We start from the raw sequence: 18,048 nt of genomic DNA on the forward strand, positions 1-18,048 counted from the left end.
AACGTTTATTTCTGACAGAGTATATTGGTGTAAAAAACTCCAAATAAAACAAACAAACAATAACAAAACAAACAATAACTACATGCAATATAGTAAACTGTGTCGTATGTATAAAGAATATGGACATATAACAAAAAAAAAAATTATTCTGAAACATATATGCTTATTGCAGAACAAATCAGAAAAACGCAACAACAGCGATTTCTAAAACGTTAAAATTTCAACACACGTTGCGTCAGGTGCCAGTTTTTTAAACAGATATTTTTTTTCAAATAAATGCGCTGCATTTTGAAAGAAGGGTCAATTTATGGTCATTCGCGTTGAAAGCAAAATCCCTCTTCACAAAAGAAAAAAATGACCTGAACGGCAATTAAAACATATGAACTTCACAATCTGCAGATGCTTCGATTTTGACTCTGGCGCGTGACATTGGCTTTGAAAAAGAAAATATTCTCTCTCTATTGCCTCTTACCCGATTTTCAAATCAAAACGCGTTAATAAGACGGTCGGTTAGGTCTTCCATTGTGGTGTACTAGAGGCAGACTGTCTACTGCACTAGAGTTGTTGACAGGCTCAGGCGAAGAAAGCGAAACAGTATTCACCGGGCATAAAACACAACTTATTGTCCAGTCCATAAAAACAAGATCCGAAAGCGATAATCTTTGTTCTGTGCTCATCGATGGAGTTGAGATATTTCACAATGTGTTTTAAAGATAGCGAATTCTAGATAGTGTGGCGTGTGGTAATAGAACTGATTTTTTAATTCTTCAAGATCCTTAACACACAATTAAAAAATCACAGGACACAGATATTTATGTCATATCTTAATATTGAACACATTTGAATATTTGGAACAGTAATCAAAATATATTTGATAATAACATATATGATATTAATTTTATAGCCTTGTTACCTTTGTAATAAAGTCTCATGTTTCAGTTGATCTTTCGGGGAACGGTTGTGCAGGATAGTAGCTGCTCACTTTCAGATTGCACATTTTGAAATTTTTACATTTTCATGAACGTGAGAAAGTGTCACTGAAATGAAAAACGTATCAAATTATATAAGAAAATAAACACCGCCTTTACACAAAATGTAAATATCATTACAAGTGAGAACATGCCGTCTCTGGTCTTTTTGTTCATCAAGTAACAAAGCGAAATCTTTCAAGGCAACACCGGTTATTATATAAAACGTCATTTTTCTGTAACTTGAATGCTGTGAAAGGAAACTCAATGATTCATCAAATGGTTTCTGAAACATAATAGAAATATTTATAATGTATCTTTTATATTTACTTAATGATATATATATATCTATATATATGTAACCCACATAAAGCAAATTAACGATAAGGGGTAAAATTTAATAATGACGAATTGGAGAGTTATTTCATTTGAAACATTTGGAGTAAAAATGATCTTTTCAGAGCCAAGACGCCAAATGAATGAGTTGTGTATTATCTAAGATCTTCAAAAATGACACATTGCCGACAACTGAAACCAACATTCAAATTAAATGGAATGACAGAGCGAAATGTTTTGTAAACTCATCTAAAACTACAATACATACCTTTTCATGAGGTTAATATTTCCTTATTGAACGCTTTTCATTCGATCAGTCTGTTTTGAATGCACTCATGATTTCATCCTTTCAATTTTGACTTCACTTGTAACAATTTCTTCAGCATGTAAAATACAAACTGGGTGGTTTTAAAATCATACCTGTCATCGTTTAGGGGCTCTTTACCTTATGGTTCTACTGATTTATCCAATGCATATGACGCATTGTTCTCAGAACTCTAAATCATTATTATATTTTATTTCTTTTTGATAATCTTTTCACGACATATGTATGGAGACACTATTGTTGTTGCAATTTCTGGATAATCCCCACGTAGACAATATCTTATGCCTTAAAGGAGAAGGCTTATACAGCCCCAGTCTACTGCTTAATCTTTATAATGTTTTATATAATAAAATAGCTGGTATTGTTAAAATTTTACAACGCCAATTGCAAAATACTTTGTTTTTAGCCTTAGGAACTGGATATGAATCATATACATCATTTATTTTATAAGTGGGAGAGAAAATTATAGTTCATATCAAGCAAGTAGCATTGTTCGATTTCAGAGGGGATAAATATTTCGAATGATATTTAGACATTATGGATAGACTTTGTCTTGATAAAAATCCGCATTATAACTAAAAGGTAGTCAGTGTATAATAAAACGGTTTTCCGCGTTTCCGATCTTTGCATATTGAAGTTAAAAATGGTGATTCCTGATTATATTGTCCATCTTTGATTGGAGGTGAGAGAAAGTTTATTAGGATTTTCATTTACTAGAGAGTTATCTTCCCTTTGCTAAGACACAACAACAATGACAAAACCCCAATAGATTTCAACAAACTTTTTTTATTTGGGGACTTATAGTTTTCTTTGTAATTTTTAATTGTTTTATTTACTTTATTGAATAGCCCAAAACATTGTTTGAAAAATTGTCCTTTTCTTTTTATATACATGTACATAATACCAAAAAGAGGCATTGTCCATTGGTTTCAATGTTTAATCAATACACTAGAGTAGTATTTTCAAAAGAAATGTGTTGGATTTTTCAATATCTTTTTTTACGATGAAAACTTTTAAAATAATAGTATACACTCTGTAATATATTTTTCCATTGATGAAAACAGTTTAGGATAATTTCAGTTACCAACTGGTAAGATAATTTGATAATTGTGTAATTCTATACTATAATTCAAATTGACGAAGTAGGAAAAAAAACACCCCACAATTTGATTGAAAATAATAAAAGCATTACTCGGAACAAGAACATACTGCAATCGAAGCATTGATTGTCGCATTGTATTATATGATACCCTAATGTGTCATTTTGTTATCCAGAATAGATATCTTTGCTAACAAATTATAAATACCTCTCAATACCTTAGACACAAGTATTTACGATTCTGAGGTTTATTATTATTCCTAATTAAAACAACGGTATCTTCTAGGAAAGTGAATATTCCTGAATGTTAAATTTTATACACGTGATCGTACTTGCATGTAAATGGGATACTATACCGTGAATCATTACATAGGCATTTGGACCGTCATATTTATTGGGTTTTAATTGTCATGCTGTAATTTTGTACATGTATATACTACTATACCGATGATTGAAAATCAGCAATATTACAGGTTAAGGAGGTCCTGCATGTAATAACATCGTCAGTAATGATACTTTTCTTTTTTTTTTTTTTTTTTTTTTTTTTTTTTTTTACATTAAGGAGTTCCTGCATGTAAGAACATCGTCAGTAATGATACGTTTTTTTTATTTTTACATTAATGAAGTCCTGCATGTAATAACATAGTCAGTAATGATACGGTTTTTTTTACATTAAGGATGTCCTGCATGTAATAACATCGTCAGTAATGATACGGTTTTTTTTTTTTACATTAAGGAGGTCCTGCATGTAATAACATCGTCAGTAATGATACGTTGTTTTTTTTTTACATTAAGGAGGTCCTGCATGTAATAACATCGTCAGTAATGATACGGTTTTTTTTTTTACATTAAGGAGGTCCTGCATGTAATAACATCGTCAGTAATGATACGGGTTTTTTTTTTTTTACATTAAGGAGGTCCTGCATGTAAGAACACCGTCAGTAATGATACGTTTTTTTTTTTTTTTACATTCAGGAGGTCCTGCATGTAATAACATCGTCAGTAATGATACGGTTGGAACAAAATCCATCTGGCCTGGATTACTCGGGAAAAAAAATTAAGTCGAAACTTGGACTTAAGTCTGAGATTTTACTAAAATTTTGATTTCTCAAATATTTTTTCGAGAAATCTAAGCCTGATATTAAAGCTAACTTGTAATGTTCATATTAATAAATCTTTCCTAGACTTACGCCAGACCAAACTATTACCATGTAAATTATCTTAAATTCAAAATAATCCAGAAAAAGCATTCGCAGTTTGAAAATATTTCGGCTTAAGCATTACTTATTGATCTTACTTGATACAGGTAAACATTGTGCACAGTCGGTAGGATCATTAATTAATTTATTAATTTACTACACAGCTCGTCTTACACAACCGTTGATTTCCACATGTTTAAGATTCTAAATTGATAAATCAGGGAGTCGAAATACAGGCAATTCTACGAATGTGACGTCATTATATCCTCAGATAAGGACCAATATAGTCTACGGAATTGATTTGATACAGTAAAATAAAATGATATGCGATGCTGATTTCCGAGTTTCACATTTTTTAATTATCTTATTATATCGTGAACCAATCACTGCAGCGAAGCTTTGCACTTTATTTTACTAGATATCGATATCTCATTCACTATTAAGTAATCAGACTGTTTCAAGATTTACCAAAGCAGCTATTATTACTAAGTATTCATTGATCATTTAAACTGATCTTGCTAGTTTCAAAGGTAAAATATAACTTTGTACTCGTATATATGTATCGTAAAATTTTAATGTGACGCTTATTTACCAATAATTGACATTTTTTTTCATACTGTAATATTTCAAGCTTCAAAAAGCCCCTTTAATTATCCTCCTTGTCGAAAGGCATATAGATGACAGGCACACTCTGATCAGGGGGGAATATGGATGTTATCAAAATTTGTATCATCTTTGAAATATTTGACGACAATACTCCGGCCGCATACCGAGTTTCACTTGATAGCAGATCATTATTGACTTTCATATGCGTCGATTATTTTACAAGTTTATCAGTATGAATTATCAGCATTTCCACTAGTTGAAATTGTCAGCTTCGAGCAACTTCTTCTTCGATAATGTACAAAATGAAGGAAAGGTGGAGGTTAAAGGAACGATTTTCACTTTTTATCTTGTGTATCGCAGCCTCTGTCTAATTGTCTAGAAACATCGTTACAATTTTACCAGTAAATGTTTTTTATGCGAATGATTACAACGTTATCTAGAAAAGGCGACGTTGGAGACTAAATCTTCTCGATCTAACCGTAATTGTAAGTGGAATTTGGAATGCAGTTGTTTCTTCTTTTCCAACGACTGCAATTTTCAGTCTATGTAAATTTGTTTCCATTGCTTTTTTTGTGTCGAATAACTATACATATTTATGTGTTTAGGCTCGATAAAAAGATATATAATTACGAAGATTGTGTTGATATTTATGTTCGTTGACTTAAGGGTTAATATGATTATTTCTCCATAGATGTTTAAAGTAAATGGAGAGAAAAACGATTCTTAAATGTCAAAACATTGCGCTCAATTTAACACATGTATCTAAAATCATCAAAAGAAACCAAATGTTTTCTAAAGACACGTTTCATTAATTTGTGAATACGTTAGATATAAAAATGTAACGCCTTTACAGTTGCAGAAATTTAAATTATCCTTAAAAGAACCTTCAAAGAGATTATGGATCTTTACATACATTTTGCAAGACAACCTTGATTAAAATCATGAGAAATAAAAAGTAAAAGCTTTTTCAATATGTAGTATATACAAACCGAAAACACGTGCATCTCATTTTATTTCTTTATAAAGTTGATTTCATATTTAGCATGTAAAAGTTAGCCTTGCTCAACAAAATCAAGCGTAAAATGTCATTTTGAGGCACCATGGTTCCATATTTAGAAAGTAAGAGCTTGGAACAAAATTTGAAAAGTAAGCTTTTCTGTGTAATAGTAGGGGACCCACATTGCGATTGATTGATTGATTGATTGATTGGTTGATGTTTTCCGCCACACTCAACAATTTTTCAGTTATCTGGTGGCGCACAGTTTTTGTTGGTGGAAGAGAGAACCCAGATACAATGTACCTGGGAAGAGAACACCGACCTTCCGAAAGTAAACTGGGATATTGCGTTTGAAGTATGACATTACTTTTCATAAACGACCTAGAGTAAATAAAGGTATTCTGAAAGATTGCATGAGGATTTCATCAAACCTAAACACTGTAATGGAAGATGTGGTCTGTGGTATTTTTAAAGGATTTTTCTTTTCGTTTTACCAATTCTAATTCCTTGGTTTACCCAGCCCGGTGATAAGAAATCTGGTGACACCCCCTACTTGTGGTATGGTTAGTTTTGATTGTTTGATTGTATCTTGTTTAATGTCTCTCTCGAGAATTTTTCACTCATATGCAGACGTCACCAAGACCTGGGAAGGGCTTCAAATTTAGGCCTTTCCTCGGCGCTTACGGCCATTGAGCAGTGAGGATTCTTTAGCGTGCCACACCTACTGTGACACAGGACATCCGTTTTTAAGGTCATCTCCGAAGACCCGTGACATTCACACCTGATCCCGAGCGTTTGGCGATGGTACTGTCACTACCAGTTTTAACGACTAAGGTCTGTCGCGGCCGGGATTTGAACCCCGACCTTTCGCATGCGGGCGAACGCTCTAACCTCTAGTCCACCGAGGCGGTAAGTCTTAGTTTGGCAATGCATGCATTATTGGAAAGAACAAGGAACTCATGTCACTTTACTTAGTATAACAGAGACAATGTACTTGTATTTATGAAAAGATGCAAATGTAAGCTTTACTTCAAATGACTATGAATCAGTTTGATTAAATATTAATTCTGAATGGATGAAATGAAAGGTGAAGATAACGAACAGTGATCGATTTCATAACTCCTATAAGCAATACAAAATGGAGAGTTGGGCAAACACGGACCTCTGAATACATCAGAGGTGGGGTCAAGTGCCTAGGAGGAATAAGCATCCCCTGTCGACAGGTCACACCCGCCGTAAGCCCTATATTTTTTTCTGGTAAACTGAGTTATCCATAGTCAAAATCAGTGTGCCAAGAACAGCCTAACAATTGGTATGAAACACGTCAGACAGCATTTGACCTAATGTTAGGTTGTATTGACAAATTCGATCGTTGTAACAACCATTGAATTTGCGAAATGTTGACTTTAAACGAGACTGTTGAAACTCTTGCAGCATCAACTTGTTTGTCAGTAGCCAGTCTCGATTTAAATACTGATCATAGGTGGAACAAGCTCTTGCGTATTGATTTTGTTGAGAGATATAAACACCATATACAGGTGATAATGGAATATTGCTACATAAATATGGGAAGTTGATGTCAAAGTATCGTTTCCGATTTTACAAAAAAAAACCCACTTGAATCTACATTTATTTACAAGATGCGAATGTTGAAATATTGAATTGATTAGGAATCTGTTTAATGTGAAACTGTCATAATTTGCTCAATGAAGAATACGACAATGCCACATGGAGTATTACATAAAATTGACGGGTACCACCACTTTGACATTGAATAAAGAGTGATCAAATTTCTTTTAATTCTGTTGTAGATCTGCGTTACACTACATCCCCCCCCCATTTTTGTTTATATTGAACATGTTTATTTCATTGGTAGGGGAAGGGGGGGGGGGTCATTTCCACCTCCAACCGTGGTAGAAAATTAATATATTTGCCTAATCTTATGCACTTCCAGTTGTGAATCAATAAGAGTTGTTGCGGATTTAAGTTGGGGGGCGGGGCGCAGCCGGCGCTCCCGCCCCTTAAATTTTCAAATTTAAGGTAAATTGTGGTATCATGTTTAGAAAAATGTACTAAACGATAAAAGATGCAATAATTTCTTCCACTCCCGGAGAAATAAATGACAAAATCTTTTGATTTCTTGAATTACTTTATTGAGAAAACTTAATTTGTTTTCCAAACCCTTAAAATTTGCATCATTTTATTAATTTCACCTTATAAAAAATGATAGAAAGTAGTACAAATGACTGAATAGGAGACATATTTCAAGTCTTGTAAAATCCAGGAGCTTCCGCACCTCGCCCTGGACCCAATGGAGGCCTCAAGGTGGCCCTCAGACCGCCTGCTTCATAAAGTGCCCCCCCCCGTAACCACAATTCCTGGATCCGCCCCTGGTGAGAACAGATTGGGAAAAATTGTATGTGGTGACACCCCCTCCCTCCCTCGGGCTGCGTTCAGGTTCGTAGCAGTTTGCATAGCGGTAAAGGCTAGATATCTAGGTCTGTGGAACACATTGTATGAAAGAACGCTTGATTTCCCTACGCAGGGCTAGCCTAGATGTTCGTTCAATTTCATAGCACTACGTAACCGCTACGATCTTGAACGCAGCCCAGAGATTGTGTGATTGCCCAACCTGCATTTACGATCTTGTACATTACATATGTACGTTCAAGAAAATGGCTGTTACAAATGGGCGGCGTTCAAGATCGTAGCGGCTAGTCTAGTCTAAAACCCACTTGAATCTACATTTATTTACAAGATGCGAATGTTGAACTATTTAATTGATTAGGAATTTGTTCAGCTGATGCAGCTGTATGTGCCATTTTAGAATGCGTTGTCTTTTCGTTATTTTAAGGCGAAAAGTAGCTGATATTATCAATTTGTCGTCTTTTGCAATTGGTTAATTTTGGACGAAAAGTCGCTAAATATAGTTTTGTTGACTTTTTGCATCGAAATAGCAAAATGACGATAAATTGTAAAATGACACAAATCAGCCACCATACCTAACCCCAAGGGTAGCCTCTACTATCTTGAATGCAGCCTTGTTGAATGACAAAGCTCAGAGAGTTCTAGAGATAAGATATTAAAATTATACCTTTACTAAATATCACATCTATTTAATGTAAATATTAGTGTTAAATGTTTCCTTTTATTTGGCATGCATTGATGTGCTAATACTACGCAACACTTTCACTGTAGTTCACTAGTCTGCGTGTCGTGCACGTATTATCTGTGCGGTAAACGTCATAAAATATACAGGTTGATGTATTTAACGAATTCAGCGAGTAAATGCAAATGTCAGACTCTTTTACTAATGAAACCAATTTGTACCTTTTTAAACAAACTAATTAAAGGAATTAATAATTAAATTACATCTAATTATTTTTCAGTTTTCGTCTTCTATGTTTTAAAGACTTTTTATCCAAAAGATGTAACGGCGTGGATTAACACTAATCTATCCACCTTGATTTGACAAACTACAAAATACCAAAGCACATGAATGTTTTAAAACTTAAGTTTTTATCAAGAATTTGTTTTACTTTCTGTTTAAGTCATTGAAGTGCATATACACTGTTGTGGGAGGTTCTATTTGTAATGTTATATAACACGGATTGATCAACTTCCTATTTCCAGAATCCTTTTTGTTTGTTTATCATTATAATTGAAAAAAAAAAACAAACAAAAAAACACCATAGAAGGTTAGTTGAAGAGGGAAATGACATGTACATATTTTATTTCCAAATAATGGACCTCTAGGGGCATAAACATGTATAAACATTGCAATTAAGTGCAACATAGTTGATCAGCAACTAAAGGTACCAAGGGACGATCGATGCATAGGGAACATATTTTCATATTGTCATAAATATATTATTATTATATCAATACCCATACGCATACACCTTTCATTCATGAAAGTGTAATTCATAAAAAGATAAAAAGATTTGTTCCACATCGTACCAAAAGTTGGGGTTCAAGAATTATTCATACATTTGTAATCGTATATGTATTATACATGTTTGTATTATATTTGTAATCGATGGGTCACAGATTAGTATAATTTTCAGCTGATGTTCACAATATATAGGAATACGAAAAATGTAAGATCAATTCGATAAGGTATTTTTACAGAGCTAGTAGTTTGGAAGTTCATTGAATATTTGAAAGAATGTAATTTTCGTCACGTTCGGTATATGTATTCGAATGCATGACGCATCCTTTACTGTTACCCGCGCTTGCGCAGATAGTTATCTAGTATCCAATAATGGTTAGATTTTACGTTGTTGTTTTTTAAATGAAAATTTTGGAAGTGTTTTTACAAAATTAGACCCAAGTTTTTAACAATGTATATGAATATATATTCAGGAATTTGTGCAACTGTCTTTCTTATTGATGCGACAGAAAACACTAGATTTCTTTGATGTCAGTCTGTTCTCATTAAACTCAATTTCAAATTCAAACATCAAACCCAACCTATTTCACCTGTCTTTAGATTAGTATAATTAATTTGCTTGACTATCAGATATTTTTACCTTACCTTTTAAAATACCATTTGGTTAATGGAGATAAACTTGCATGAACTGTTAAAATATGTAACTATTTCATTATTTCACAAGGAATGAATTGTCTCAGGAAAGTGTCAAAGAGAGGGAGTCTCTTCACAGAAAGATGGCCAGATAAAGTTAACTCGCGCCGAGTCAATAATGATAGAACTACTTCAGCGATTGTCATCTTTCAACACAGGGCGCTCCACAATGCGCAGATAAGGACGTGATCTCGGTCTGATAAATGTTTTGATAAAACTTAAACAAAAGCTTTAAAATTTTTGAATTGGCATTCTTTAAGAAAAAAAAGAATGAAAACACGATTGACCACGCGACTTTTGGTGGCGGCAAGGGTGATTCACGCTTGAGGATTGAAATATGTTGAATAAGAAACATTCTGTGTTTGTCAGTTCGCAGGGGGCCAAGGTAATCGGTACAGCCCTTTATTCCTGCAAAAAGAAATCTTTAAAGTCAATTATAATGTAAGAATAGCTCTAATAGACGGAATTTTTTCTGACATTTGAAGAATAAATGTAATTTTACTTACCGATGCGAAAAGATGACACGAAGGTGACTGTTGCAATTTCAGACGAAAGTTTTTACTTTCATTTTTTTCTTCGAAGCCACTGAAGCAAATTTTGCCTTTCAAAACAATTGTAAAGTGTGTAAAATAAAGTGTTTCAATGCAAGTCAGATAAACCTTGAAGATAATAACCTGAATGGAATTAAAGGAATAATTTTAATTTCTTCTGGATCGAGATCAGCTAAGACATCGTGCAAGATTATTCAAGAAAATCATATGAACATTCAGAAACTGGTTTTAATTGAAATGTAAATGAAATAAATGTAATGATAGGTTTACATCTTGTTACTGAATATTAATCAAAGTTTCCGTCTTAGCGTTATAGACCATAGTGTTAATCTATTTACAAAGGGTTTGGTTATTTCTATTTTCAAATAAATCAAGACATTGACAGTGGATCAATGTCTCTCTTAAGTAAATGAAAATGGTTTGCGTTGAAAATTATAGAAAGGTGTTTCGAATTAGCAGGAAGAATTACAAAATTTTCAAGTTTAAAAATGATTTCCCCGTCGAGTTTTCAAACTGGCGCCGAGAAATATTTATCCAAGCTTCCCTAGATGTCTTCTGCTGTTCATCTGTTGCCTTTCCGTAAAGAAATATATTTGTCAAACACTTGAGAACCGCTGTAGTACTCATTTGAGGTAATCTACTTGAAACTTTAGAACGCTGTCAACAAGAATATAACAGATTAAATCGAAAGGAAAGATGTGGCGATAATTTTCCTGTCCACACGCTTTGTCATTGTTTTGCCTTGGGATGGGTAAGGAAACACTATCTGTGTGTAAGAACTGGTATTTCTTTCCACTTTCGATTTCATAGTGATTCAAGATAGCTGATACAAACAATAAACCAGAAGTTGAAAGAAAAGAAAATCAATTTCTTCTTGCAATACTTTACGTTATTGTGATCGTATATGCTAACATCTGTTGCTGTAGAAGATGGCCAAAATATTTTTCCAATTGTATTAAATACCTTGGAAGTTTAGATAAGTTTAAAGTATTTTCTTTGAAATTTGTATTTACACAATTTGATAGGTCTGTATGGGCATGTCGAAAACAGTTAGAGATTAACCACAACAGTACGAACTGAAATCTTAGAAACTAAAAATCAAAGTTTATCTTTTCTACTTGTACGATTAATTGGCGAAGTTCAATAAGATCGATAGAAGAATTCAATTAAATGGTCAAATTCAAATAAACCTCAATAGAAGAGTATCATCTTATTTCTATTAACTTTCTAATTCTCGACCAATAACGGTGTTAACTACTGTGTTGCATTCATGTTTTCAGGAACAGAGACCTTTCAAAGAGAGAATCGCCGTGATTCTTTAAAAGCGAAATATGAATTGGGTGTCCAGAACCACGTCCGTTTTACCCCCAAAATACAGCATGTGAGCGATGATAGACAACATTACTTTCACTTCCAGGCTTGTTCTTTATGTTAAATGTATTTGGACCAGTCTGATTTTAGAGTACTTAAGTGAGAATCACGGGTCATTCGGATATGACCTTAAAATCGGAGGTCCCGTGTCGCAGCGGGCGTTGTCACGCTGAAGAACCCTCACTGCTGCGACCCTGAGCGCTGAGCATAGGTCTAAATTTGTGGTACTTTACTTACAGCTGGTGACGTCGCAATATGCGTGAAGAATTCACGACGAGGCGTAAAATAACAAACAATCAAGCAATCTTATATAACTTATGGAATTAGCAGGTGACTTGAAATTAAGTAAAGTCACAAGATTCAAGATCAGTCAGAGTACACGTGAAGAATAAGCCAATTCTTATAGCAATTCTTATAGCGTGTCTTTGATCGGTCAACAGTAATACATTACACTTTTAATAACTTCGTTTTCCTCCTACATTAACACCATGTGTTTCAGTGTGATATATGCATTATCAATCAGGCGTCCTACCAAGAAGATAATAACAAGACACGAAATAAGAACCAATGCTATCAGCCTCAGTCGAAGAATTCTTCAGTAACAAATATAGATATAAAAACCAAATGGATAATTACTTGCTTACAGGTACACCTGAAATAGCCATTGTTGTGATTATACTTATTTCTATGAGAGACAAATGTAACATGTATTCTTTTAAGTTTCCGAGGAGATCCAAGGACCGGAAGTACATTGTGAACTGCACCTCTGTATCTGCGTGAACTCATGATCAGTAACTACCAACAATTTTCTTTGAAAGTAAATATTTGTAAAAGGACCTACAAGACATTTGATTGTAGCCCGAAGTCTTTTATTTCATTCTCTGTATTCACAACCCGAGAAATTATTTGACCATAAATTAAAGAGGTTCTCTTGAATTCAAATTAAATTATATTTCATGTTTCAATGGTTCAGCATTAGTCTGTCCCGTCAGTTGGTCACTGTAATATTTATGAAGCATTTTAAAAAATTTATTTTTTGGTTGAAAGAAGAGTTCGACAAAGAAGAAAAGTATTGTCCAGTTAAATAAAAAAAAGTTAATCTGACCATGGTTCACATGAAATCGTAGAATAGGTCTGGCGACCACCAGCAAAAGCCATGGTCAGAAGGAGCAACCCGCGGTTTTGCACTGAGTTTGACAAACTTTTCTACACCTGGATTGGTGTCTACTTCTATGGTACTCTTCACAAACGAAAGAGAAACACATCTTACCGTGGCTTTATATAAAACAGTGATTTTATGAGATTAGTATTTTCTATTCTTCTCAGTAATTCGCTGGAATCCCCTACCGAGTCTGAGGCCGCAGAGTTCACCTTATCCAAATTCATTTTCTAGCTGGTTAAACTAAACTTCTTTAAATGTATCTGAGGTCGCAATTAAGTGTCGTCGGCCATTCTATTTAATGAACAGAATTAAAGGCTGTTGACAACCCCTGAATTCTTTCAAAAGAAACAGATATGAACACTGGTTTCTTTGTAACTTCCGCTGACCAGGGCGCCTGTTGCTTCCTTTGAGCACTGACTTGGGTCGTTAGTTTTTACTGCAAATAATTATACGATAGGTTAAATATATGGGAAGTCATGAGTTTCTGCTTTTGAATTTATAATTAACGGGACACACAGAACAAAGATGATAATGAGACTACTGAAATTTGGAAATTTTGTTTCTAAACATCTTATCATTGATCACTTGATGTCTCTTTGTTAAACAGATACCTCGACCATTACTTGAATGTTACCAAAGAGTAAATAGATAATTTTGCAACCGCATCCAACATATTTTGAGCTAAAGTACCAGGTTTGCAATACACTTAACAAAATCTGTCAACTTTGATCAAAGATAATGTCATCAAGAACACTTTCATTAGATAGTAACCATGAAAGAATTTAGTATCTGTTTCAACATTCGATGGATTTCATCAATACCTTCTGTTGCTTTCCATCTACACACGGTCAGTGGGACACGATTCTGAGTTTACATTGGAGATTATATTTCAGGCTTGTAAAACGCTTCTGATCAGAAGTGCCTAAATTTCAAATCTGTCGATCATCTTCACATAGAAGTTGTAAAAGACTAGTAACATATTTTTAGAAAAGCTTTAAGAAAGAGACTGTCAATATTGCTGTCAATAGAAAATAACACAGTGTTATAGACGTCTGAACGAGGGGCGGGCCCGTTGTGCTAATTATGCCCTTTTCTTGTGCTCTATAGAGACTCGGAATGTGCACTTTCTATTGAAATATTGTGCAATTAATTATACACCTTCGGTTTTAGACAAATTTTGCCCAATGTGAAAACTTATTATAAGAATTGAGAAATAAAAATGGTGTATGTTGATCTTGTTTTTCATTAAACAGGACTATCATTACTTAACTAAACGAGACGTTGACATCTTTGACATCTAATAGAAACATTTCACAAACACATTTGTATACGTTTTTTGTCAGTAAATAAATTTTCAGATTTCAATATTTGTATCAAATGCTGGGAACATCCTTCTGCACAAAACAACAACAACAAAAACTGATTGTAAACGACAAAGACTACAATGTGTTTCGGTATTCGAAGATCATTGCTATTATAATTCAATAGTAACATTTCATACCGCGAGTCGAATTTCTAAGTGAATTACTTTACTTTTCACTATTTCTGAGTTCCTAACTGAATGTGCAATGTCATCTTCACGTTGTATGAAAGAAAACAATCTTCATGTTACGGTCAGGTTAGTTTAAAATGACAAAAACTGTTTTGCAACATTTAATATGTTTATGGATTACTTTTGCCGCAGCTATGACTTACGATGAAATTGAAGACCGTATATGAAACAGTGATGATAACTTAGGAGTTGTATATCGGACCGGTTGTCGAGTCATTTTATTTCACACCTTTTATCGACAGAGAATATATCTTTGGTGGTATGCTGTTGAAATACACTACCGTAGATCAAAATCTCGTCAAATATGAATGGTGGTGTACATATATATTGCAACTGTAAACTTTGGTGTTTTTGTACTTCGTTAATGCAACATCATTTACCACAATGGCAAGGTGCTTTATGAGTTTAAGAGGATATCCGTAGCTACTGGGGATGATAGAAGTAACACATGATATGCCAGTATCCACCACTGTTCCTTTTTTCTTCTTCTATGTTTTGCTCCTTAAAGCTTGATTATCATGCACAAGTATTTCAACGATTATAACGAATATATTAATTAGGATTTGAGTCTAGATCTGTTGAATTTTCTACATATTCTTACCAATTTCAATCTTGTCTGTCCATTAAAACGCTAATATACCGATAAATTACCGCTAATACATCCTTTTTAACGGGGATTGATGATAAAACACTTTAAGGTTTGCCGGGCCCAGACTTACCATGTTCCGTCTATACCTGGTTTTCCATGGTCATTTTCTTTCTTTCCATTCTCAAGAAAATAATTGAAACATCTATGTGTTTTATATTTATTGACTTAATAAATTGTGACAATAAGCATTACACAAAGTGAAGCAAAATAAATTAACAATCTATTGGATAATATTCACATTGTTATACATCTCATCTTTGGCAGACCATTCATACAAAATGACATACAGCTTTTTTAAAGAAAAGAAAATTACACTTACATTGTACATATAGAAAACGAACAATGACAAACGCCCCACTAATAACACAGTTTTTTTTTTACAGTGTAATGTCAATATTTTATACATCAAAGTGATACTTATTCAATAGTTAAATGCAATCACGACGGCATGAAGTCTCTTTATTCTGCGATGCAGCTTGATTTTTCCGAGTTTGATGAAGAGAAAGGTTTTGTGGTGCAACAGGGACACATGGCATAATGAAAAGGTTTGGGGCCACTAGACGACGAATTTAAACTATTGTAATTCGAATATGCAGCACCAAGTGTTAGCCCGGGTAAAACCGGGGGGTAGGGCATCGCCAAAAGTCCTCGCCCGCCCATACCTCCCCATGCGTACCTCATGGAATTCAGGGTATGTGCGTTCGCAAGCGTAGAGATAGGAGAAAATGCTGATCTGAAGGATGAATTTGTCATGGTAGAAACTAAACCAGGGTGGGGCATAAATGAACTAGATGAGGTAGAAGCCGCTGATGACTGATCACTTCCGTGATTACTAAGGACCTGCTCTATCGTTTGTACTATGTCACCATTACAACCTTGCAGAATAAGCTGAAGAACACTTTTTTTCATGTGTGGAAAAATTCTTTGAAGCATGTCTATAGGGTTCTTTTTAGAACTGCCAGCAAGCAGCCCCTCCTCAAAGGATTTAGGAAATGGTTCCGATTTGTCTTCACTGGGAGAAGGAGGATCTGTAAATTTGGGGGAGGGAGCTGGGGAACCTGTTGACTCTACTGGTGAATATGTCCGTTCGTTATTATCTTCAGAAGAACATCGGGATACGGGAGAGTCCGTCCGAGTGGAATCAAGCTTTTGTCTTTTAACAGCTGAAAGTTAAATTAAAAAAAAATGAAGCTTATTAAATACACACTTCAACACAATTTTTCTATGTTTGTTTTTATTTCTACGTTAGTTTCTGCGTCCGAATTCCATTGCTAATTAGAGTGAAGTTCTACAGAATATTCCCTTTTGTTACGTGTATCATTACTCCCATAATACACGATTTCAAAACATATTTGATTTGAATTTTAAATTATGTATTTGACAGTTAAATTTGTAGTTTGAAAATTTTTAATTAAAAAACCCCCAACAAAACAAAACAAATAAATAAAAAAAAAAAACCCAACCAAACAAACAAGTTACTAAATTTTGAAAACATTAACATTGAATATGAACATGGATATATATAGCCTAGCAGCTATATCAAAATTGTCACTAAGTAAAAGTCAAATGCAGCTTTTGAGTAGCTTTGTGATTGATAAAATAATTTTTGAAATTGATGGTAGAGTTAGAGTATTAATGAGTCTAATCTTACCCGGTCCATCATCTTCATCTTTATCAGTATCTATAATTTTCTTGGCATTTGGAAACAGGTTGATTGTTTCAGGGTTGAGCTGAAGCAGCCCACTTGGTCCATATAACATCCCTAACTCCCGGGCTTCGTTCTCCTCTTGGGCCTGCTGTCTTCGGAGTGCCACTTGGGCCGCCATCACTCTTTGTCGTTCGGCAATAAGGGTACATTTTGCACATACACAGTCTCTCCATCTACAGTATCGTTTGTGCCCTTTCAGTGCTGACACCACTCCGTGGTTCCTGCATCGAGCACATTTCGGTGTCCGTGGATACCTGTCGGAAGCTCGCATGAAAACAGAGCTGTGCGAATCACCTTTTTCCTCGTCAGAACTCATCGTGCAAAAGCTGTTTTTGTTTCTCTTGGTGTTCTTGTGTTTTATTCCAAGTCGAAATGGTACTTTTCTCTGAAGATGCCGATCTTCACTTTAGTTTTGACTGGGTCTGCCTTGAAATATTGTAAATGATATTGATCCCACTGTGACACGAGCCTTTTGAAGCCTGTCGTCTGCTCCCGATCTTATTTGAAAAAAGGTTTTGATTATGTACCGGAAAGTACCCGCCCATTAACGACGATTAGCGTGTGTTATCTGGTGAAAAAATCACTACTAACTGTTTGTGGCTTTATGATTGGTTAAATATTCACTGAAGTCCCACTCGTGTACTTTCGTCAGTAAATGATTGAAGGGAATGTAAATGACATTTATTTTGTTGTGAGTGAAAATTCACACAAGAAGCGCTGTTAACCGATTCAGAAAAGTTTAAATTTTCTTAAAGGCGGTAGAAATTGCTACTATGGGCTTTCACAAATATTTAAGTATGAAGAAAAAGATTGCATTTCCAAATTTATAATATAACAGTTTGTTTTGTGTGACTTTCAATAATCTTTATAGGGGTAAGAAATTAATCAAATATTCACAATACTTATTAGTAAACAAACAAAGATGTGTCAATTTGGCGTT

General features: G+C 34.3%; 1 protein-coding gene and 1 long non-coding RNA gene across 2 annotated transcripts; both read right to left on the minus strand.

Moving 5' to 3' along the window:
* Positions 1–1,853, minus strand: LOC130054053 (uncharacterized). Its single transcript, XR_008802315.1, has 2 exons — positions 1,573–1,853; positions 1–1,254 (listed from the first exon to the last, which is right to left on the minus strand). It is a non-coding gene; the product is annotated as an uncharacterized LOC130054053 (long non-coding RNA).
* Positions 1,854–15,545: 13,692 nt separating this feature from the next.
* On the minus strand, positions 15,546–17,673 carry LOC125671604 (doublesex- and mab-3-related transcription factor A2-like). Its single transcript, XM_048907434.2, has 2 exons — positions 17,052–17,673; positions 15,546–16,563 (listed from the first exon to the last, which is right to left on the minus strand). Exons 1-2 carry the CDS (start codon positions 17,422–17,424, stop codon positions 15,860–15,862), a joined length of 1,077 nt encoding a protein of 358 aa, XP_048763391.1. The 5' UTR covers positions 17,425–17,673; the 3' UTR covers positions 15,546–15,859.
* Between the last annotated feature and the right edge of the window lie 375 nt (positions 17,674–18,048).

This window comes from Ostrea edulis, chromosome 4, assembly GCF_947568905.1.
Source record: "Ostrea edulis chromosome 4, xbOstEdul1.1, whole genome shotgun sequence".
In the NCBI taxonomy this organism is placed as follows: Eukaryota; Metazoa; Mollusca; class Bivalvia; order Ostreida; family Ostreidae; genus Ostrea; species Ostrea edulis.